This window comes from Molothrus aeneus, chromosome 3, assembly GCF_037042795.1.
Source record: "Molothrus aeneus isolate 106 chromosome 3, BPBGC_Maene_1.0, whole genome shotgun sequence".
In the NCBI taxonomy this organism is placed as follows: Eukaryota; Metazoa; Chordata; class Aves; order Passeriformes; family Icteridae; genus Molothrus; species Molothrus aeneus.
In genome coordinates, this window is record NC_089648.1 from 11,461,076 (window position 1) to 11,486,556 (window position 25,481).

At 36.0% G+C, this 25,481-nt stretch overlaps 1 protein-coding gene across 18 annotated transcripts in view; it reads left to right on the top strand.

Moving 5' to 3' along the window:
• The window catches only part of NRXN1 (neurexin 1), a 678,763-nt gene that overhangs the window by 64,154 nt on the left and 589,128 nt on the right, over window positions 1–25,481 (top strand). For 10 of the 18 annotated variants that reach the window (XM_066546261.1, XM_066546262.1, XM_066546271.1 and 7 more), the window contains exons 3-4: window positions 14,284–14,301; window positions 18,909–18,938. The exons of 6 other annotated variants lie outside the window; for them this stretch is intronic. In XM_066546261.1, coding sequence (XP_066402358.1) covers window positions 14,284–14,301; window positions 18,909–18,938 — 48 coding nt within the window. The remainder of the gene's footprint in view (window positions 1–14,283; window positions 14,302–18,908; window positions 18,939–25,481) is intronic. 2 more of the 18 variants (XM_066546263.1, XM_066546275.1) reach the window with 1 other exon arrangement.

A 25,481-nucleotide genomic window follows, 5' to 3' on the forward strand; every position in this document is an offset into this window, starting at 1 on the left:
CAATTTACATAGGCAAGTGAGATCAGTTTTATATGCAAATGATAGCAAATGAGCATCACTGCTGCACAACGACTAAACTCCCTGTGCCAGCTTCAGTCTTTTCTGCCCAGTCCTGTAATCCCATTGCAATGTTCCTCTTGACCTGAAATTTCCAGTGGGGCATTTATCTCACTTCAGAGGAGCTGTTGCTGTTGTTGATGCTACAGAATGAACTTCTGTTGTGCTTCGTACTGCTGTTTTCTTCCAGCACATGTGAAACACTGTTCTTCAGTCCTGGCGAAGCTCGGACTTAGAAGATGTGTGTTGCTACACAAATCAAATCTGTACTCCACTCTTCACTGGATTTGGCTTACATAATTTATTGTTTGTTACTACCGTTATTTTTACAAAAGTTTGACAAATAAGAAAAAAATAGTAAATGCTTGTAGGAGATTTTTTTTTTCCTAAGTGCCTTTGTCCTCTTCTTAAACTCCAAAGCGTATGTAGTTGAATGATGCAATTCTATGAGAAGAATTCCAGTTCTAAATTGTTTTAGGGGGTTTTCAACCAGAGATTTGAACTTGTGTTGTAAGGGACTTAAACCAGTCTGCATATATTTGGAGTAGCTCTCTTGTCTCAGTGGAGATTTACATAACTATATCTTCCATCAGAATCTGCACTTTCCCATTGCGTACTCACTCAAATCAATTTAGATGAAAAATTTATTTGACCTATTTTTACTGTCTCCAGTCACATCTAAATATGTATCTGAATGTATGTGTATGTAGGCATCCACAAATCAAACATACAAAGATGGTTTTCATGTGATAGTATCACCATCTTCTGCGTTGCTTTTGTTTCATCTTCTAAAACACCAGTTTGCACAAACAGCCTTGACCTAATTTATAATGTGCAGCTTGGTGAAGTAACTACACACTAGAGATGGCACTAAGCTCATTTTAACTACAACATAAACTCAGATCTTGAAAGCTTTGTGGTAACTTCCATTGCAATAAAAGCTATTGATTAGAAATGCTTCCCTGGCAGAGAGAGGGGACTGGTGCCCTCATTGTGTTCCAGTGACTCACCCTGAGGTCTCAATGGGAGTTGCAGATGATGAGTAGCAGCACAGCAGGTAAACTATGAAATTCATGGAGCAATTCAGGTCTTAGCCCAGCTGTGTAAATTAATGAAAACATTCCTGTCCACCTGAATGGATTCTAAAGAGGATCCCATTGTATGTCGTAAGAATGATTCCTGCCCAGTTTTTCTGTTCCAATTATTTTTTTGCTAGCTCTTTACATGTTTTGAGAATTTCAATTTTACACTTCTCATCAGACTTCTTTTTTACTAAGGACAGGAAAAGTACATAATGTAGGACATTATATAAATAACATGTACATTTTATGTCATTTAATTGTAGTATTTGTTAGGATACATCTTTTACATGTCTTTTAAATCCATACCGATGCCACTTGATGCAGGATGTAAGAGAACAATAACATCAGTGTTGTTTAAGGGTTGTGCCAATGCCCTAACCAGAAGGTGATGTATTTTAAGAATTTGGCCCACTACAGAAAACTGTGGGAACTCACTAAAAATGCAGACTGAATAAAAATTTGCAGTTGTCAATATAGAATATTGAAGCACATTCAAAGTGATAAAAGAAAAACACCTGAGACCTTTCTATTGTAAAGTATTTTTGGAGACAAATGGGGTGTTGGGGAGGGTGAGTTGGTTTGTTTTAATGAAACTAAAATGAGATGACTGCTCTCCATGTATTATAAGCACATTTTGGGAAATGTGGTTTGATTTTTTTCTTTATTCTTAGAAGCAAATTATTTACGAGCATTAGATGTTCTTCACAATAGGAACTTTTAACATGCATTCCATAAAGCAAGACAGCTCTTGCTGTAAGCTTCAGAAAGCAGAATGAGAAAATGAATCAAGCACTTTTTAACCTGCTATATAAAGAGGTTTTACAATTGAAAATAATTTAAATTATGTTGTTAGAGCCTTTTGTACAGTTTTTATAGTTTTTTGGAACAAGTTATAATCACAAATTCCTTAAACTATTTCCTTTAAACAAAAGAACATGCAAAAAACCTCAAAATCCTATTAATTGATACTCCTTCTCAAATTCTCAAATTCCACACCTTCATATGCATTAGTTTTTGTTTTGTTGAATTTTAAAGAGACTTATCCTGCAGTTCAGTGTGATCTATTTCTGTCCCTTGGCTTGATGTGACATTCTGGAGTTTTGTGTTAGTGAAGTTAAATCTTTTTCCTGTGTTCAATGTGCAGATTGTTTCTGTTTTGGTATGACTAGTTGGACCATAGCTCATCATTTGTTCACTCTGTTGGCTGCATTCATTACACCTGTACACCCTTTACATTGCATAAGGCATTATTATTACACCAATGTTCATATTCTGATGTGGTCTATGTATTGAGAATATAATCATAAAAAAATTCAATCTTCAAATATGAGTTTCTCTCTTAGTATATGGAAAGATTATTTGTTCAGAAAATATGATTTAAAAAATGTGCAAGAAATGCTTGTGCTTTGTTTGAGAGGTTTGTTAACTTGATGAAGTACATGAGTTATACGATATGGGATACTTGCTTTCATCATTATAATTCTGTGAATTGCTTAATGGCATAAATATTCTGCCAGAAAGAAATTTTAATTATGGTTTAGATGTAGGAGTTTTTCCACTTTGGGAACCTCAGAATTATTCCTCCTCTTCGTGAATTAAAACTAGGAACCAGATGATTTTTGTGTTCATTTCAATAATGGGCTAACAATCAAACAAGATTTTTGTTATTTGCCAGCATTTACCTTACAGAGCAGGATTTTTCTTGTTGGAAAGTTTGCTTAATCTCCTTATTTTGCTTTCAATATATAAGAAATACCATTTTGTATCATGCTTAAGAAGCAACCTCAATGCTATCTTAGAAATGCATTCAGAACAGATTTTATTAGATACATTTTTTTATATTACTGAATCAGTAATATTTATGTCTCCCCTGTAGCTCCTTCCATAGCTCTACTTCTAGATGTTCTCATTAATTTCCTTCTAAGATCCTGCTTGACTCAGTCCCATGAAAGGTCATTACAGTGTTCCCTACTGTCCCCTTCATTTGTGCTACAAGGCAATACAGAGACAACTTTTTTATAAGAGTTTTTGTGGGAAGATATTAGAATTGGTTCTGATAAAGTTCTATGCCAGAAATAGTTTTTCACTAGAGAATCCTATATTTATTTTTCTTGATGCCATCTTCGTTGTCCTAACCAATTTTCCAGCTGTGAAGGAGCTAAAAGTGGAAAAGATGCTTTCCCACATTTTAATTGGCAGTGTGCTACCATGCTGATGTATTATGATACACGAGTTACATTACAATATGACTAAACAAAAAAATAACTTCATGTGGCCTATGCTGAAGGGAATGTAGGCTTAGGAAAAAATATGAAGTGACTGAAGATGAGCATCAGGACACAGATCCAAGCAATTTCTTTCAGAAAGGGACAAAGGTAATAAGGAAGACTTCAAGAACTGGCAAAAATGACATTATAGAAGGTGTCTGCTATAATCCACTTGACCTGAAAGAACAAGCAGATGAGGCCTATGGATGGGTAGGAGGAATGTTAGACTCACAGGCCCTGCTCCTCACATGGAACATCAGCCAGCCACCATGGTGTCTGCTGGGGGACAACATAGGAGGATATAAGCAGACATGGATGCTCCCGGAGTGTATTGATGGTAACTTCCACCTCCAAATGAGATCAGAGCCAATAAGGAGAGGCAGTCTCCTGGACCACATACACCAAAAAAGGAGGGGCTCATTCTGAATGTGAAGTTCAGGAAACTTCGTCTGTAGTGGCCATGGTGGAGTTCAGGACTCTGAAGACACAAAGAAGAGTGAGAAAAACACAACAGTTGCCTTCAGAAGAGCTGACCTTGGCCTCTTCAAAGATCTGCTCAGAAGAGTTTCATGGGTAAGGCCTTGGAGAAAAAGAGATCCAAGGGAGCAGGTTGATATTTATGGATCACCTCCACCCCAAAAAAAACAACAACCAACAAACGAAACCAAACCAAAAAACGAAACAAAACCAAAAACACCTACAAGGGGTGGAAGCAAGGACAGGTAGGGCTGGAAGGAATACAGAAGCACTGTCTGAGCATCCAATACTGAAGTGAGGAAAGCCAAAGCCCAAATGGAATTTCAGCTGTCCAGGGATGTCAAAGACAGCAACGGCTACTATAAGTACATTACTGACAAAAAGAACAGGGAAAATGGAGACCCATTGGCCACAAAACAGGGGACATGGTGACACAGGACACGAAAAAGAAAGAGGTCTCGGACGCCTTTTTTGCCTCAGCCTTTACTAGCAGAATCAGTGTTCAGGAATCCCAGGTCCCTGAGTAAAAAAGGAAAGAGTAGACCAAGGGGGATGTACTCTTGGTGGAAGAGGATCATGTCAGAGAATACTTGTGCAAACTGCCCATATGTAAGTCCATGACACCTGATGGGATACAGCCATATATGCTGAGGGAACTGTCCCCTGTCATTGTGGGGCCACTCTCGATAGTCTTTGATTAATCATGGCGAGTGGGAGAAATTCCCAAAGATAGAAGAATGCAAATGTCATTTCCATCTTCAAGAAGGGCAAGAAGAAGGACTAGGGAGCTACAGGCTGATAAGAGTCACTGCGTTCTCTGGGAGCAAGATGGAGCAGCTAATCCTGGAAACCATTTCCAGGTGCACTAAGGATGAGAAATCAGGAATAGTCAGTATGGCTTCACCAAGGGTAAGTCATACTTGACCAACTTCATAAACCTCTGTGATGGGTTGACTGATGTGGTAGGTGAGAGCAGAGCACTGATTGTTGTCTACCTGGACTTCAGTAAAGACTTTGACACTGTCTCCCATAAGATTCCCTTAGGGACAGTGGAGTTTCCAACATAGGATATATTCCAGAGCCATCTGACCACGACCCTGGGCCATCAGCATGCACAGGGAGATTGGACCACATGACCTCCAGAGGCTTTTTCTACCTTAATCATTGTGTGAGTCTGTGCTGCTGATTAACTCTTAGGAGGAGAAGAACTAGCTGTCTTGGGTTAATTTCTATAAACCCTAAATATGGGACTATTTTGAAACATTTTCTACTATCTACTACCATTAGAAATTTTATTTGTACAGTTCTGAGATGGGAACAGTAATATATGATAAATCAGTGTATCTCACCCCAACACCATGGGTTTGCACAAACACGTCAGGTACAGTTTCTCCTTCTCAGAGCCACCTTTTTCACCTATACTAAACTAATGCCTGAATGTTTGTTACATCACTTAGGAGTGTTATAAAAGTTACAATATATAACCTCATGCCAAGAAAATAACAGTTTAACCAATTCATATCAAAGTGATTAATGAAAACCAAGAATAGTTCTAAAGCATGTCACTGGTTGCAATACATATAAGTACTCTGAACACACGGAAGCTCAATCCAGCCATTCACATGACTACAAAAAACCGAAAATAATAATATTTTGCAGTTTCTGTAAAATCTGTGGAGGAAAGAAGAAATGTATCAGTTCTTACTTTAGCTAAGGATGACCAGATTTTATGTGAAGAAATGTTGATTTTTTTTTTAATTGTAAAATTTCTTGTAATTATATTGTCATTATCTATAACAACTAATTAATCAGAATAACATTCAGCATTATGATTGAAATGAGTGGAGACTAGTAAAGGAGAAAATTAAGTTCATTTAATAAAAAAATTAAGATATCTATTTTGTTCACTTGCAGTCACAGACAGCTATGATTAAATTTTAATTTGATGTCAAATTAAGGACTCTGTTACAGTATGCTGACTTTCAGTGTACAGCTTTACTCACTTCGGAGGAAACTGCCATTTAAATGAGGAGAAGGTTTGTTCTGTATCATTCTAATGTCTTCCAAAGGCAACTTCAGCTTGGTTCACATTCACAAAATGAATCTCAACAGTAGCCAAGAAAATTTCATGGTGGCGAGCTAAAGAACTATGCAACAAAATGATTTTGAATATTGGTATTCTATTTTTAATTATGTACGGTGTGTCTTCAACATTTTTAGCTACTAACTCTCAAGAACACTTCATACCAAATCGTCTTCAGCCGCCTGTGTCAAAGTCATGGCATCAGGATAGCACATAAACATTCCTCTCTTTTTTTATTTTTTATAAAGACAGTGTGTGAATACAAAAATATGGCTGGCTTTGCATGCTGTCATGCTAATTTTGGTGTTCTACCAGTCTGGGAAGGCACAAATATCCAGCTACAAAGTCAGGGCCTGAGTGAATATCTCAGATAGGCAAAATGTGCAGTCATATGTCCCCACTCCTATAAAGCAGAAATGCTATATTTGCACAGTTGAGATTGTGCAAGTGTAGATAGCTGCCAGTACACTGCGCAATAAACAACCAGTAGGAAAGTTTTAGGAAGTATTGAGTAAAAATAATATCCCTCTCATGGACAAAACCCATGACCTCTCCTCCTTTGAGTGTCCTGCTGATGTTATCCACTGGATCATCGCCTCCGTAAAGCTGCCATCCAGTTGGAAAATTGCTTCTGCCATTCAATCACTGCACTGCATTTTTACTCTGTCAGCTCAGCTAATCCTATTCTATTAATGGGTCTAAGAGACCAGTTTTGCTGAAAGGATGATTGGAGAGGGATTTGATTTCTTCTGATAGTAACTGAACCTGAATTTGCAGCCTCTTGGATAGCCATAATTGACTATCCAAGAGGACAAATTGACAAAGCAGAGTGCAACAAGGAAATGTTTCTACTCTCACATACATCAAAACAAGCATGAGTGATCCCAAAAATTCTTTATTCCTCATTTCACAGCTGTTTATTAAAGAATATGTTAAAATAAGTTGCATTATGAATTTCTCAAATTAATTTCAAAATGGGTATTCTTGAAATAGAAATATCTGTGTCATCCCACATCACTTTCATAGAACATAATCTGTACTTGACATTGCTCTCTGCCAACCAGAAAAGTTAATTCTGTGTGAAAGGTTTTGATAGGAATAGCCTGAAAATATATTTTCATGCCATGTAGCCAGCTGGGCAAAACTGAGGAAAATTCAAAGGAATGAAAATAATCCCAGCAAGAAAAGAGAAGTTGTAAAGTGAACAATATACAGTCAGTTTGTAGTTCTAGTGAGTCTCTCCATTCTCTGTGGTAGGAAATAAGACCTATAGTGATTACAGGGAAGAGGTCCTAATGCACAAAACAAGGTAAAGTGTGTAAATCCCAGAGATTTTCAGTGGAAATTGAATTTTTCAAATCCAGAGAAATAGTTCCAGAGGATAAACAGGAAAAGAGCAGCAGTTCTTAAAGAATATCTGATTATTAAGTAAAATACATGGATTTACATTGTGTTTCATTTCCTACTTATGCAAGGAAATTAAAATACTGAGGAGGGAATGTGGTTATTTGATTCACCCTCACTTATGCAAATGATTTATTTCTCTTTTCACTACCTCTATTAATATTACTAAATTCAGTTATTAAAAAAACCAAAATGCTTCCTGGTTGTAGTGACTACAGCCATAACAGAGATTCAGGAATGCTTGTCCCAGTGGCTGATTAAAATTTCTTTGTAGTATTGATGCATTGTAGACAGGTTATAAGTATAGTAAATATGAGAGTAGCAAGACCCATTTTGGAGAAAAAAAATTAATGAGGTGGGAAAATATGGCCAAAGTAAAATTTCTGGGGATTTTAATGCAATTAAAAAGCAGTAATTTTTATATATACATGATCTCTCCACTGAGACTGTAGAAGTCTGTATGGTCAAAACTACTAACAGGAGAGAACAAGCAACTTTCCAAAATTGTCGTTTTCAGGAAGCAGTTGAGAAAAAAGGAGATGAGAGTATCAAAGATGTACTTATCTGTCAACTCCTGTGGCTCCAGGCACACAAAAAACCCAATCAGATGTGCAGCATCTAAAAATATGTAACAATAAAATCATCATGAATTAATAGTATAAAAATAAAGCAATGTTGAATGTCTTTATGTTTGATACACTTGTGATAATAAGCACTAGAAAAGTGATAAATCTGCACAGGAATGAAATAGTACAAACAAGGTGTTGCCTCAGAAAAAATAGTGATTTAATAATGTCTTGATTTTGATTCTGTTTCTCATCTGTTTCTCAGATACCTAGAGAAGTTATGTATAAAAAATATAACAGGTGGTAGAAGTAAATTGTGGCTGGAGATATTGTCCTGTGGTGAACCATAGGGAAAATAGATTTTTGTCTGAATAGTTTTGGTTTTTTCACCCATTATATTTGAATTCTTCATGGAAAATATTTCTCAGTGAAATCTTTTTTATAAATGATGCAGAGATTGGTTCTGAGAAAACAATTTATTTGAAAACTTTTCTGTTTAACAGAATGTCGAAGTATATGCTGTTGTTTATGCTTGGTTTCTGTTCTCATTTAACTAGAGAAAATTCATAGATTCATAGGAGTTCTGTCCAGAATGTACCACTGTGAGAATATTAACCTGACCTCCTAAATGGCAAAAGGTAGAATCTCTTCCAGTGATTGCTACAAGGCAGCCCAAAAACAATGATTGATATACAGTCTCTGTTAGAGAAAAGCTCTGTCTTAAGATTTCAGGGAAGAATTTCCTAGAATTGCCAATTCTTATTTTATCTTTATTGAATAATTTTGTTTTCTTTTCAGTTTGAACTTTTCTGACTCTTGATGACAGTCTTTGGTTGAAAGGACTTCTATCCTAAGCTATCAGGAACTTTTGATAGTTATAGACTGGGTTCAGACACCTCTTTATCTTATCTTGGATTTATTCAACAGATGGAGTATCTTAGGGCTTTCTTTGTAAGACATGGTTGCTGAGTTTTCTTTTTTAATGACATGAATGACTGTGGGGAAAGTTTTTTTTTCTGAAACATCTCTCATTTTTTACTTAATTTTAAATATACGAACACTGTAATTAACATGGTAATGGTTTTAATTATGCCACAAAAATAATGCCATTTTCTATTTCGGGTCATTTTTTCTCTGCTTGTGCACTCAAAACTTGCACTGACCCCCTTACTTGCTGCTTCACACTTGGAGCTCATCTACAGGAGCTTAACTTAAATGATCTTGTCATTATTTCATTTTCAAAGCACTTGGGATACTGTCCAGAAAAGATGGCCTCACTTGGAACAAATTCATGGATGTTACTAGGATTTACAGAAGCATACTGAATTTGTGCTGATGGATTTGTCTTGTAAAAAGCTGGTAAAAAAAATCTAATTGTGCCCTAATGATCCTCATTTGGCAGAAAGCCTTGTCCTTATTTTCATCAAGGCAGTCCTTTAGTGCTCCTGATGGGATCTCTCCTTTGTCCCAAGTCCTGAACAGGGCAATCCAGAAAAGAAGGGATCCTCAAAGAGATGTAGGTAGAGAATGAAGCTAAAATGGGCCCTAACTCCTGTTATTCTGAAATTTCTCCTTTCCAGCCAAAAAATATCAATAAAGTCCCTGTCATATTTCTACCAATGGCACTGGAAAGCCCTCTAAAGGAGTCTATCCAAAGCTGTGTGGAGACTAAGAGGGGCTGTACATTGATTTCAGATCTAATGTGGAAATGTAGGAACTCCTAAGCCCTCCTGCCTAGATTCTGGTAGATTTCTAGATTTTGTTTAAGAATCCCAACAGGATTGGGAAATGCTGTTACCCTGTTTACCCAATACTAAAGCAGGCTGCAACAAAATCAGAGTACCAGGTATCTTTATAATCCATTTCTGATTATTCATAATTGCAGTCAATAATGGCAATCAATATGTGAAGTGCATTTTTCAAAAGTAATTTCTAAAAAATGCAAATAATCCTAATGGAATTTGTCAGATACACAGCACTTGAGAGGAGCAATGCTCATGACCATGGATATTCAATATATTGCTTTAATTCATCATTATTGACTATAGGACTGTTCATGCTTTCTAACATACTTCATAACATACTTCATATTTTCATATCCTTTCCAAATATTTTGTTTTGAACCCCATGTCAATAAAATCAATTTCTCTACTAATTTGAGAAATGGATGTGACAGGCTAAATTACACCACCCAAGAAATGCTGGGAGCAGTTCCACAGATAAAGCTGCCCCCTGAAATGATATTTCTGAGTACAGGTTTTTTTTGGTAGATAATTTAGAGAGTTGTATAATTATGCATTATTCTTTGAGAAAAACTAAATATTATGTCTTAAGCTTCTAGCCATCAATCTTGTTGCAAGACACCTTGATAATATAGGTTTATTTCATGCTATTTCATCACTTGCCATGCTTCTGAATCCCTTTTGAAATTTCATAAATATGTCTATAGTATGTTATATTCTTCCTTGCTGGAATGTGATTGTGAACTAAATTGACATGAGCAAAAGCACTATAAATATCCCTCTGCTAATACGCTATTTCTTATGGTGTTGTTTCTGGTTTTGTAATTTCAAAATACTAATTACTGTTTCTCCTGTTTGTCATGAAAATACAAGGTGTAAATTCTCTAGCAGATGAAAAAAATGTAATAGCAGAAATAATCACTAAACATAGAAAGAGTCAGGTGTTTTTTGTTTTTTTTTTTTTTTAATCGAGGTTTCCTTGAAGAATCACTGGTCATTAAAACAATTCTTTAATTAGTAAAAATATACTGTAAAAATATGATTCCCATTTTCATATCACTAAATCACAGTCATATGCTAAAATAATTAGAATTGGTTGTGCTTTTGCTGCAAAAAAAAAAAAAAAAAGAGCAGAATCTGCTCTCAGTTCAGTAGGGACAGCCTGAGACAATTCATCTGGAGATAATAAGCCAGATTCACAGCCTGTGTAAGTTGTGCAGTTCCTCTGATTTCAGCTGTGTCACACCAGATTTAAATCAACTCAGTATTTGGCTCGATATGCACAGTCAACAGATTACACTCATAGCACCAAGAGCAGACTTTGGCTGAAGGAATTAGGTTGCAAACACAGAAAATAGCAGGGCAATTAATTTTTTTGGTGGTGGTCATGGGGGAAGGTCTTGGAAATAAGTATTTGCAGTGGATAAGAACTCTCTAGTTCTTCAAGTGAGGAGCTTGGTGCAATGTGAAAAATAGAAAAGTTTCCACATCTTTTTGAAGTCAGAATGCTGAAGAGAAAGTCACCTGTTTTCAGGGTGAAAAGTCCTTGGTATGATCAGCTGGTGCAGAAAAGGAAAGAGCAGCTCTGTGCCACTGCCTGCAGCATTTGGGGTTGGCATTTTGGGTCCTAAACACCTTGAGTTCCACTGCTGCCAGCAGAGCTATTCAGTAGGCAATAAGGTCCCTCTGAGTGGATGGATAGAAATGTTGGTAAATTCTGTGCATGGCTGAACCATCAAAATCAGCAGCTCTAGAAATGTGTAGCATAGCTCTACTCTCCTCCAGGTACAGAAATTTTTCACCAATACAAATCTAATGACATAAATGCAGTTACTCCTGATTTAAATGAGGAAATTATTGTTCCCTCTGAGCTGTGATTTGATATTATAAATGGCTTTTAATGATCTTTCTTTTTTCCTTTTTTTTAATAGTTTTGTTTTATTTTGTTTTTTAAGAGTGGCTGAAGTCAGCCAAATGAATAAAAAGCAAGGCTAGAATTTGGGCCTTCTGGCTTCTTAGATTCTGCTTAGAAGAATAAGCCATGCCTAGAAAATGGGAATCGGGAAAGCCAAGTGGAGTGTTAATGATATGGAAATATATCAGCCATCACAAACAACCTACCTTAATTAAAGTGCTCAATGCTAATCTAATGTAAAAGCCTCATAAAGTACCATAAAGAAGCTGAACTAATTTTTTTCTTAGATTGCAAAACTGTTTAAGATGGTTTAACTTACCATGACAAAAACCTGTGGAGGAATGATTTTTCATTGCTGTTTACTAGTGCATAGGGGTTTGGCTATATACACTGTTTAATTCAGAGTGGGAATTTGACTTTTTTCCATTTTATTTAATTCAAAATGTTTTGACAGCTTGACTTGCTATCACTAAAAGTTTAATCAGTCAGACATTTAGGGGAAGCTGCTCAGCCAGTATAAATCTTTCTGGTGAAAGTCACAAAAAAGGCATACCAATTATTGCTAAGAGGAGGACTCATGATATAAAACCAAATGTGCTAAACCCTGTAACCAGATGGGTTTAACCATCTGATCCTGCCTCAGATGTCATTTTCAGAGCCCTTTTCTTTGAGTCTGACATCATGAGGAACTGAACTCAGCTGTCAGCAAGTTCATATGCTGGTTTTAAAACATCTTGTTAAGCTAAACATGGCCACCAAAAAGAATGCCATGGCAATGTTGGTATTGCAATATACAAACACTGTGATAACCAGAATTAGATGAAAGAGCCTGAAGTTAAACAACAATTGAAATAACTAATTTATTTTTTCATTGAGTTTGGATGGGTTTTTTTTTACTTAGAGAAAGGAAATTACTGTATGCAGTTAAAGGTAAAAGGCTCTTCTAGAAAAGTTTTGCTAAGAGCCACTCCAAATATCACATTTTTTTTTAGCACAAATATAATATCCAAATATCACTATTTACATTGTATATAGAATATAATATCTTTGTCTTGTGAAACTGGGTGTTCTTCATCATCTCAGTGAATTTTATTCTATTTCTTTTTTAGAGTGTGTGAATGGAAAAGATGGATTATAATATCCAACTGTATAATTAAACCCTTAAACCTTTATTATTCATCATTTATAGCAGTTATTATTTTTAAAGTGGTAAATTTTTCAAATCATTTGTTGGAATACTGTTGAGTTTTGGTGACCTTTTTCATTGCTTTCTTCATTAACTTATAAAGGCTTTTCGCTATGATAAGTGACACATTCTGGGAGGATGCCACTGTGCCTAAAATATATCATTAAGCCCAGTTCTGTGTAACTTGTTTTGTTATTTGTTTTTTGGTTACAACATAACAAAATTAGTTTAAGGCATTATTCCTATGGGATGGGTCCATGAGAAATGACCAATAATAGCAGAACTGGCCTTCAATTTTCACTGGGTTCTGCATGCTCCCTCCCCAGGAAGAGCTGGTGGAGATGGCATAAACTGCAGCAGGAGATCTCCCAGGCAGTCAGCTGGCAGCCAGCTGTGCTGCCACCCTTCCCCATCTCTTTGTTGGCTCCACAGCATCCATCTACTTGACTTCTGTGATGGTTTTCCTTTGTTATTTTACCTTTCCCATTTTCTCTCTCCTATTCCCTCCTCAGTCATGATCAGAGAAGTACTCCCTCAAAATCACCTTCCCATTGGAGTAGCTGAGGACTATAGGCACCAAAATGAGTTTTAGGACACTGAGCCTGTTCCTCAGCTTTCAATTCTGTCCACTTTATTAACGGAGACTCATTTCTTAGTCCCCTTTTGCTTTGTAAGCTTTGGGAAAACCTTCTTTCCTGTGCTCCATATTGATGTTGGGTTGGGTATAAACAATGGTAAATGTTGTTGCTTGTTGATAGCAGCCTTTCCTTTGGCAAAATGCCCTTTGATTTAACGGGGGGGGCAGAGCCCATTCTTGGCACTGCTGTGGCCTTTGCTGACTGTACCAGGCAGAGAATGGATTGATTTTTTACAATGTGCAAGTTTCAGATGCTTACCAATTCTGTAGGACATGATCCAACAGTTCTGACTCATTCCACCCAGTTTAAGTTCCACTTTTTCCCTGCTGGATTTGGAGATTTGACCCAATGTCCAGGGTGCCTCTCTAATGACTGCAGGATCAGCCATGCTGCCTGTGGTAACATCTTCACAACATATTCAAGAATTTAACTTATCTGAAGTTTAAAATCATCTATTTCATCATCCAGGAAAATTCAGAATGGGAAAGTAGTACCAAATGAATTTAGAATCCCTATGACAAATGACTGGTGGTTTTAAAATATACAGTTACAAAAATCTTACAAGAAGACCCTCTGATTAATAACCAACTATAATAATAGTTGCATGTACCAAGAGCTGCACTAAATCCTGTACAATATTTGCACTTTGGCAAAGAGTATTTTGTTTCATATCACATACATTTTGTTAAGTAGAGGAAACACTGCTTCCCTGGTGCTTTTGTTTTTCCCTCTGGATTGTAGCAATGGAGCACTTGCATGTTGTGTTTGATGCCTTGCATGAGTAAGACATGCAATGGCAAGTTCCAGTCTGCATGCTGCTTAATGAATGTTTTCCTTTTCTCTCCTTCCCTGTTATGTGCTTACAGAAGACAACTATGTGGAAGGTGGGTGCTTTCTACCTTATTTTCCTAAGCTCTTGTTTTTCCCCTCTGTTCAGTGGGGTTTTTTTTCCTTCTGCTTAATGTTATAAAAGTACACATATCATTCAGTACGGTAAGTTGTATTTTCCCCTGCATAAAGGCATACAAGTTTATCAAATAGATGTGATTTATTTTTTCATACAGAACACAAGCAAAGCTCCTTGGCCTTATTGTGTAATTCCAGAATATCTCCACTGAAACAACAGGATTTGTACTCGTGTGACTGATACCGTATCCAAAACCTCTCTGGAGATTTGCAGGACTGATTTCTTCTCATGTTCTGTATGAAAAACACTTCAAGAAACTATTTGTCCCATTGATGTGGAGCCTAAATCCTCCCAATGAAATAGTAATGCATGGTAAATTCCTGTCTCTTAATTGCTTAGGAAAATGGAAAGCGCTTTTCTCTTTAATACCACAAACCTTGCTTACTCTAATATCCTTTACAGCACAAAGCTTTAGGAAAAGAGGTTTTCTGTCTAACTTTTCAGCATAATGCACTTGCCTTTGAGACACTGTGAAAGAAGCAGCATGTGATTTTAATAATTGAGTTGGTATGTAATTAAGTCCCTTTAATGAAAGTATGGCATAGGGCAGTGGAAACTAAGGCACAATGCCATCTATCCTGAACATTGGTAAGTAAGTCCATTAGCTGGCAAAACATGCAAATATATGATAGTTTTAAAGTCTTTTTGCTTATAAGCTAAAAAGTACAGGTGCTTTTTTATGTACAAATGTCTTTAAAGTCTTTCTGGGGTGAATCTTTGCATACTGGATAAATGATTATCTATTTGAAAAAATTAGTTTACCTATCCAAACTGAAAAAAGTTGCCTTCATTTTATTTCATTCCAATATTTTAAAAGCTATTTTAAAAGCAAGGACTTTGTAAACTAACTCATATGCAAAGTGACTGTCCTGGCATGACTCTGACCTGGGGTGCTCATGTGAGCCATTCTGGGGCCTGAGTTCATTCAGGTTTCAACTCACCATGGGCCAGTGCCTGCCTCTTTAGGGGTGATTTTCTCAAGCCTTGAAGCGCTGATGCTTCATTTCTCTGTGCTGCTGTATTCAAGTGTGAAGGCAGGTGCTCAGATTCAGCACATAGATGATGCTCTGCAATTTTATTAATATATATGTTTTCCCAAGGAGAAGGAAAATTCAAATAATTCTGGTGCTTTACTTGTGGGCACGTCATGCTCGTACATGTCAATAAAATTTCATTTTCAATGTGAGATAAAAATGTATTCAGCAACACTGGAATAGAAATTCTAGCTGAAAAACATAAAAGCCTGGGAATAACTACCTAATCTTGTATTTGATCTGTGCATAAAACTCTTACTAGTGTCAACATGAGTCTCAACATTTGAATTAGGTTCAGTATAACTAGATAAGGAGGTTCAATTGCATTTCACATATTCATTTGTGCACAGCAGTAGAAGATAAAACCTGGATAACTGTTAATCCAGACTTTACCTGAACCTAATTCTTTAAACTGCAACCTTAAATTTATTCCAACACAGGTCTGGATACTTATGCATACATTAAAGTTACAGAGCATGAATATGTAAAAATGGAAGCATAGAATTGTGTATCCAAAGCACAACTTGAAATCTGAACTAAAATTTTTCATCTTTGATCTCTGTGGTATCTGAGCATCTCTGTAAATTAGGCAACATAAGCAAACAGAAATATGTAATATACAATTTTGTATATACTTCTGGTAAAAAAGGCTACTGTTTTTTTCATTTTACTGAATTTGTACTACATTTAATACCTTCACTGCAGGTTTATCACATTTAAATTTTGTTTTGGCCTGTGCTCTGCATGGAACTCACACACCAAACTATGGTATCCTACCTTCATATCCTCTTCCACTATCCCACCCTGTTCTCCTTAACTCTCTCCTCTGAGAGCCAAGTTCAGGAGAGAGTTGCAGTGGATCACACATGAGGGATTCCTTCTAAATCTTGAATTCCTAATTCACAAAGAAATTGAAGTAATGGTGCACAAATGAGCATTTTCAATGTGTGGAAGGCCTATACGTGGCTACTTAAGGATAAAACTTCCCAGGTCTATTAAAAGCAAACTTTTATTTTTCAAATCTAGCAGTGATTCCTCTCATGGCAGATTTAGCTGTATCATTTTTAACCCCTCTGTGGAATGAACAGGTACAGTGCTAGTAGTGTTTCACTCTTCAATAGCCTTCACCCATAGACTGCAAAAATATGAAATAAGGTAAGTATCATCATGTGCCTTTAGCAAGGGAGTAAAGGTGACCTTACTGCTTGCAAAGAAAGTAACACAAAGAGTGAAACAAAATAAAGTGTCTTGAGGATTAGTACTGAATTTGTTAATTGGTAGATGTTTGGTTTGAGCAGTGTATGTCCTTTACATTCGCTTGGCTGCATTTTTTCCTTGAACAGCACTGTAAGTGGCTCCTAAAATTCAAGCAGTTTTTATGATGTCTTCAAGAGGTATTTCTGCTATTTACATTTTTTCTTCAAATTGTGTAAGAGTCATCTCTTTGCAACTGACCAATTTCACTTATCATTTTTACAAAAATAGTGATCACTATCAAGCAGTGATAATCTGAAGCTAGAATTTTGTTTAGGTTCATATAGCTATAAAGTTCATATGTAAATGTGAGATTGTAAGAGATGACCTTTTTTGCATTCCCCTGGGAGACAGGACAGTGATTTGTTTGAAAGATCTCACATAAAGTGGTGACTGAAAAGTCACTGTTTCATTAAAGGAAAAGATGTTGCAATGTTCAACTGGTTTCAATTTTTCTTTATCAAATACAATTAGGGTCAAGTCAAAAGTCTGAGATTTCTTGCTATAGCTGCCAACACGAAAAGCTAAAACCCAAAGACAAATTAATCAATCACAAGAGGAGACTAAAACTTCCAAAGGCCACGTGTCAGGAGATCCAAGGAAGGACACCCAGCACTAAAAGAATGAATTAAATAATATCACCTGGTCTTTATGCTCTGTGTATTCAGCAAGCCTCTCTTGCAGCAACACTTACAGAGAAGGAACACCCATGAAAATATTTCTGTTCTCTTTCACAAGCTGCAAACTGCCTGTTCAGCTGTGTGATGCTTCCCAAGCAATGCTGATGCAGGCATCCCTTCAGGATCACAGTCAGCTTTCATTTACATTGCTGTGAGCCCCAGGTAATCCCACCAGCTGCAGAGCTCTGTATTTGGAAACAGAATTTATTGCACAAGAGATCAGGCACATCAGGCCCTTCAGTTTAACTACACATCTAAAAGGAGTGACATTAAAAAGCAATAATTCAACAAAACCATTGTTAGACTACTTGGAACATCACTTGAGATTTGGAACTGATAAGAGAAGAATCATTTAGACTGATTGCAGTCGGGAGTATCTTCTTTGAACTACCCCCAAGTAGTGTGAGTCATTTGTGCACCTAATTTTCTTTGTGAATTAGAAATCACAGAAACTCTCTCTCTAGGAAGTCTGCTCTCCAATATAGAGAAGGATATTTTATTGCTCACCTTCTTTGTGTGAATTAATTTCAATTAATTGCAATTAAGAAAATAATGTATGGATTTTTTGAGAAGAGGAGCGCATTTTACACATGAACAACCAATAACTCTTGAAGTGGATCCTAAAACAGCTAAATTCAACAAGGATAAGTCTGTTTTAAAATCAGACATAAAAATTGAAAAACCTTCATATATCTAAGAAAAATATTCTCCCAACATCACATTATACTCAGTGAGATTTAAGTATCATTTTATTATCATGATTAAAGAAGATTAATATTTTTCCTTGAAGAGTAACAAAATTTGGCTCTGGATGAGTGATTAACATAATGGACATCTGCTTTGAAATGTCACTAGACCTATTCTGGTGTGATGGGATTTTATCTCACAAGTATAAAGCAAAATCTATTTCTCACAGATTGAAGAAGTAGTTGCAGAAGCTGTCAGTTAAATTTTCTTTATTACTATGTATTTTATATTGCATATGTAATAATTTGCCTTCTCTGGAACAAATTCATTCTACTGTCACATTTCACACAAATAAGGAGACATTCTTTGCATTATCATTTCAATGTGATGAATAAATTTTATTTAATTACCTGAAATGCTCATTTTTATGAGGGGAAAAAGATCAGACCCAGCCCATTTTTCAGGTTTAAACTTCTCCAGGGTTTAAACATCATTTCACATGCAGAGGACAGGAAGTCCTCTCAGCAAAGTGTTCAAAGCAATATAATCAAAATATGATAAAGACAGATGGATTATTAAAGGAATTGGTTGGATTTGAAAGCATTTTATTATTTTCTGTCAATGCAAATACTGCACAGAAAAAAAAAAAATACACAATAAAACAGCACCCAGTGTTTGAATTGCAGTTCTGTTACTTGTAGCCCAAAGCATTCCAACCAGTGGTTGAAAAATGCTCTTTGATTTCCCTCTGTGATACAGACATCTTATAGGAAACAGATGCCTGTCACAAAACATTTTTGTCAGTGTGACAACACCACCTTCCCGTGCTCCCTTGTTCATTGCTGACTGTGCTCTTGTTTCCCTTCAAGGTCTGGCGCACCTGATGATGGGCGACCAAGGTATGGGCTCTGTTCCTTTTCCACTCTGCTTTCATTGTTTCTTCTTGTTCTGTAGCTGCTTTGAATCCATCACTGCAACCGATGGGCAAATGCTTGAAAGCTGTCTTTGGCTGCAAAGAAACACATGGTTTTAGTCACATCTTTTTCTTGTTTCGTTTTTGATTTTGGTTGGTTTTGGGTTTTTTGTTTTTTTTTTGTTTGCTCCGTAAGCTTTTGTCCTTCCTGCCTCCTCAACTCCCCCTCTTGCAAAACAATAACTGAAAAGAGGTGAGAGAAATAAGAAAGTGATTACGAAAATTCTGTGTACTTATCAGAAAATACAATTATGGGTGATCCTATAAAAGATAAACAAAGTGCCAGACCACTCTTCAGATAGCCCCTGAAAGAAGATGCTCCTCTTGTAACATTGTACACATTGAAGAGTCCATTTGCATTAATGCATGGCTGATTGGAAATGTGCAGAAAGCACCTGCTCCTGGCTTCTGGAATGCTGAGAGTACAATTTTGCTACCTAACAAAAGCAATGATTTTTTTCCTCCTAACCATTGTCCATGTTACCTTTGTGACAGTCTTTATTATCTAAGCATGGGTTATTTCTGTGTTTCTCTGCATGTACATGATTGGGAAGAAATAAACTAAATCCCTAATATGACACTGATTGCATCTCCATTTGTCTTCAGACACTTACCTTATACTTTGTCTCTTCATGTTCAGATACTATTGCATTTACATGTACTCATGACTCTTACTGTTGTTTCTCTCCTCTTCTTTATTCTCTTTTTGTCTGGAAATGCTTTCTTCATGGAACCATTTCACCAAATCCATAGGTAAAAGTAAAGGTATTACATGATTTTCTTTATTTTTAATGCCATCAGTATACTTTAATGTATGTATAAATAATGCAAGTGAATGTAAAATTTTTGCACTGATAACATGAGGTAGGTATATTCTTACAGTAAATATTACATGGATATCAAGGTAAGGATAATTATCCTAAAGTAGAGGCTGACCATTTTCTAAGTTTGTTTCCTGGTTTTGTGAGGGATGTGAAGCTTTGGCAGTGATAAAAGAGGAAGTGTTCATGATGAAGTAACAGCCACATTTTGAGGTATGCCTTTTTCTGTTCTCAAAGAGCTGCAGTCTAAACCATCAGACACAGAAAAAAAAAAAGTGTGATGTTGTTCAGTAGAGACTCTCTGGAGATAAACTGTGCAGGGTCAGTCCACAGCTTGATGTACGTTTTACATGGGAACAGCACTAACTTTAGCAAGTCTTTGCCCTGAGAGTTTCCTTTCATATTAATCACTTGGAGCGTATCTGAGATAAGAATTGGACAAAGGAATGAGGAAGAAAAAAAGCCAAAGAGATGTGTGGGGTTTCTTTCAGATTTTTTTTTCTTTAATTCTTTTTGTTTCTTTATGTAAAGAATGCCAGCTGTGTTTACTTCCCTTCTCCCAGAGGAAACAGTGCAGTAGGGGCAAGAATTTTTTCCTGTATAAATAAACATCAGGTTTTGCTACAAGGACACTTGTTCACAGGCACTGTGTAAATATATTTTTATGATAAGAAGGTGGTGATTAAAAGCCATTTAACCTCTGTTACATATGATGAATAACACAGTTCTATTCATCCTAACCTTTTGTCGGGGGTGCCTATTCTTTGTATAAATCAGCAATCCAGTCTGCATGTTCATACTTTCCTGACTAGTTAAATTAGAAACAAACTTCCAGTTGTGTCTTGGCTGATTTAGTGTTTTCATACGTAGGAAGTTCATGTAATGCAAAGACTGTAAATACAAATCTGTAGTGTCCCTTTCCTCTTCATATCAGACCCCCTGGAAAGACTCTGTACCTGTGTAGGTGGGATATAATTTCTGTGTGCTCTGGAGCTCTAAGTCTTCTTACTTAGGAAAAGTTTTGAGCAAGTATGGAAAACAATCTATTCATTTCTTTGTTTTATCAGATCATTTTGGTTTATTTGCTATATGACTGATTCTTTTGTTTCTTAACAGTACATAGTATGTGTGATTTCCTCATTACTTATTATTACTATCTTATTCCTAATCAGTAGATATCCTAGCTGCAGTTACCTTAAAATTACATTTTTTTATTAACTGAACATTGACACTATAGATAATTTTTATTAATAATGCACAATTACTTTTCTAGATTGTTCTGTACACAGAATAAATTATGTGGTATGTATGGCACCAAAGGGTTTTTTTGAATGAAAGGAGTAAAATATAAATATTATGAATATTTATTATTAATAGTAGGTGATATGAAGAGCAGATTTTTAGCAAAACATAATTTTTTTCTAGTATTTTTAAACATGTAGACTTTTATATTTTTATTTTTAAAGGTTTAACAACTATATTTTAAAAAATTACCTGTATATATTAGCTACGTTTAATGTTCAGTAATGTGCCATGTGACATAATTTAAACACCAGTCACCAATCATCTAATCATTTGACTACATTTTACCTTTCATATTTTGATTTTTATTAGATTTATCCAGTTAATATAGAAATAATCATTGCTGTGTTTTGAGAATCACAACACTTCTGCACATATAATGGTGTATATTTGTTCAATTTGATGGAGTGGGTTTATATGTGTACCAATTCCAGTTGCTTTTGTAACAGAAAACATCCCTCAATGTTGAGCCATATCCTGAACCAGGAAAAAACAGACTCATTTTGTTGACTGTCCTGAAACTTTACTGATATCAGCTGTTGAAACATGTGGTCTTGAACAGTTGTGATAACACAGATGTGTAACATGTGACAATATAAAAAATCAGGAAGGCAATGGAGAGGAGGAGAGGAAAAAAAGAGGGAACTCTATTATAAGTTTCATTCCTTGAGAGGTATGCAAGGGCAGTAATTGTAAAATTCTGGGTGATTATATAATGAATTAATCATATTTTGGAAATATAAGCAATAAAACACTTTTAAGAAGCTTTACAATGTCATTTGTCCTGAGGAGTATAAATGGCTGAAGTATCACCTTCTCCTTTAATTGTGTAGATATTATTTGGGATACTGGAAAAGGAGAAAAAAAAGTCAAATCAGTGTATCTTCATAATTTGGACAGGGTATTAACAAGGTAAAAACCTGGGGTTGACAGAGGAAGGAGAAATGAGGCAGCCTCTCCAACTGGGCAATACTAAGTTCAGTACTATCTCACAATGCCCCTGATGTTTAACATTTAGTTGTGAATCTAAATTGGGATATCCTGGGTAATCTCCCCACAAATTACTCCTTGTAGATGCTATGCCTAATTCTAGAAAATCTGCAGTCTTTTATTTATATTGGCATTTGTTTATTTTCTGACAAGCACCATATATTCAGAAATATTTAGGAATTCCTTTTTCATCCCCTGGAAATAACTGACCTGTATAGAACTTTAACAGCAGGGTTGTCACAGTTCTGATGGTGAAAAGTCATAGGCAAGGTAAGGTTTGTAAATGGTGCTGATGTTTTTACTTGACCACTTGAAAATGCTACTCAGAGCAATTGCTTGAATTCGAAGCAATCCTTAAATCTGCTGTTCATAACAGTCAGATTTGTTTGCCCCCAAAAAATTTGTGCCCAAACAAATTTTCTCTGCTCTCTCCAACTATTGGAGGTGGTCTAATAAAACCATTTCCACCTATAGGCCTTACCTCATCAAAGTCATGCAGGATTATTTTGTGTTGAATAGTAATATGACTAAATTTATATGGCAACTAATGCAAAACACTCCATTTCTCTACTTAAAAAAAATCTCACCCTCTCCTTTTCATATTCTCCTTTTCATATTCTTTTGGAGAGCAATGAAAGGATTTTATAATTCACAAACTGTAAGAGTGACATGTAATACTTTGTTTTTATACTGCAGTTCTCTTAAGCCTATTCATATTTTTACCTATAGTTTATTTTTATGTAATTATCATACTTTTGACCATATATATTACTCATTCTGTACCTAAATACTATGTTCTTACTCCTGTTCTATTATTTTAGAGATTATGTGCAGCTTTAAATTATACATGAGTCACTCAGGTTCGTAAAAAACTATTAAATGTTAGCTAGCTGAGCAATAAGTGTTTCTACCAAAAAAATGATAGTACAGCTGCAATTTATTGTCTTAGATTGCAGGCTTTTGATGTGCTGGTATTTGCTTTATTGTGTATAAATGCTGAAGAAAGATTTCAGAATGGCAATTTATGTATGTGTCAACATCCTTGACAAAGGAGGGGAACTTTTTTCTTGCACATGCTATCGTACAATACCTGTAACACCAAAGTGACACCACTAATTTTTTAATTATCAATCACACAACTAATTTGACAGCTGGAAAAATAGAACACTGAAAAATAAAAGCAATTTATAGAAATCCTTAAACAATCATGAGCATAAAAGTGGCATGTTTTAGCTAAGTAATTATGTGATGCTTGTGTCATGCAACGCAAATCTCACTTTGTGCCAGTTATCTCCCCTGATATCAAACTGTCTGGAATTTGGTCATTAACCTTCCTGCAACCACAGGTTCATCTTACTGGAATGACTTTCATTTTTGCTCTGGTTTTGAAGAACTTAGATGGTCTTGGCTTCTTGCACTCTCATTGAAACGCCTGTGCCCTCCTCATCTGCTGCTGTGTGTGCTCTTCAGGGTGGCCCTTAGAGATACCCATAGCCCAGCCTTCCCCGATCCAAGCCCCCAGCAGTCCAGAAACCCTGTAAATGCTTTGGCACAGCCCTGGACTCGAGCTCAGCTCCTTATTTTTGGCTCAGTGCCCTGTTGACATGGACTCAGTTTCATGCCTTCTCAACTGCAGCCGGCTTTTGCCTGGCAAGCACAAAACGTGGATGGGGGGCATTCCTGACTCTCTGCACTTGTTCACATAGTTATATATCCTAGGTGATAGCAGCTGGTTGAAAAGACTCCCTGCTAGAACCAAAGTGAGGTAATTTGGGGGTTTGACACACAATGGGGTTGCCAGGGTAGGGCAAATGAAATTGTTTCTAGGTGACACTACAGGAGAAGAATGGATAACTTGAGCTTCCCCACTCAATCTTCTATTGATAAAAAGGAAAAATAAACAAGATTTAAAAATTTAACCTCCATAAGTCCCAAACATTTTGAAAGTCTTCGAAAATTTGCAAAATTATGAGCATAAGAATTTTAAAAATATTCTCTTTAAAACTACCATTATTTTTAATGAGCATTACAATTTTTTTAATAAATTAATGGACTTTAGGTATAAAGTTCCTCAAAGTACTCCAAAGAGCAGAAGCTACACATCATATCTCTTCTATAATGCCTTCTTTTCTAAAGAATCTCATCAGTATAGTTCAATAGAGGCTGCTGTTCACCAAAAGTATTATAACTAAGTTTTTGTGTGTAACTCATACCCCCATGCCTACAAATATATACAATAAATATTTGTACTATCCTTATATTTGTATGGTCAATATATTCAAATTTTGGTTGAATATCATAATGAACTATACACTAAATATTTATTTTGATGCATTGAAGCAAGTAATTTTCTTGCACTTCAGCGGGTGATACCCTGCAACCATGGAATATTGGCATTTGAAGTTGCAGATTCAAATTTATGTTGAATTATGATCAATAAAAGGTCCTCAAGGAGACAAAAAATGCAGCAGAAGATGGCTGCTGAAGAAGTTTTCTGTCTGAAGCACATGGCTCAGAAGAAACCAACCAACCTCAGGAACAGAAATGCAAATTCTTCCATGAGACCCACACACTTGAAATTCTATCTGAGATGGCTGATTCCTCATCAGCAGTATGAAAAGAAATTCTAAGGACCTGTCACAAATATAAAAAAAAAACTTTCTGAAGAAAGGGAAACATACTTATTTTTAAAATAAAATCACCACATGGGAATGTCCAACCCACACCAAGAGTTCTAGTGCCTTACCACCGTGAAAATAAAGAATTTACCATGTTCTGAATCATTCTGATGTCACTCAAAATGATCATGTAACATGTGTGTGTTTTTCATAGACTTCCTATGGATTCAGAGAAAGACAATAAATGTGTAACTCTGGAGGATTTAATGTAAAAAATGTTATATTTGCAAATGTGTAGATTTCTGCTGGGTCCAGTAAACGTTGTAGTAGGAGATAGTACATATGCAAGATTTTGGCTTCCTCAGCACAAGGCTCCACTTTGAGCATAGGTTTATCCAGAAGATGGGTATGCTGACAGAAAACCTTTCAAAATAATATTAAAGCTTTTTCAAGATGAAGGATGTGCATTTCAGGCCAAAAAGTATGAGGGGATTTATTGGAAATGGAAAACAGTTAAGCTGTCACTCTGAAGAGGGAAAAAAAAAAGAATCAGCAGGTAAGCAATAAAGAGATAGGAAAACTTAGCATTTCTTCCTTAAAGCAAACTCTTCTTTTAATGTATGTGTAAATGTACATAGAAAATGAGAATTTAAGACTGCAGTGGTCTGTACCTTTTTTTGCACAGTGAAATTCCATGAGAGTTTTATACATATCAAAGGCATTTCCAGTGAAACAAGT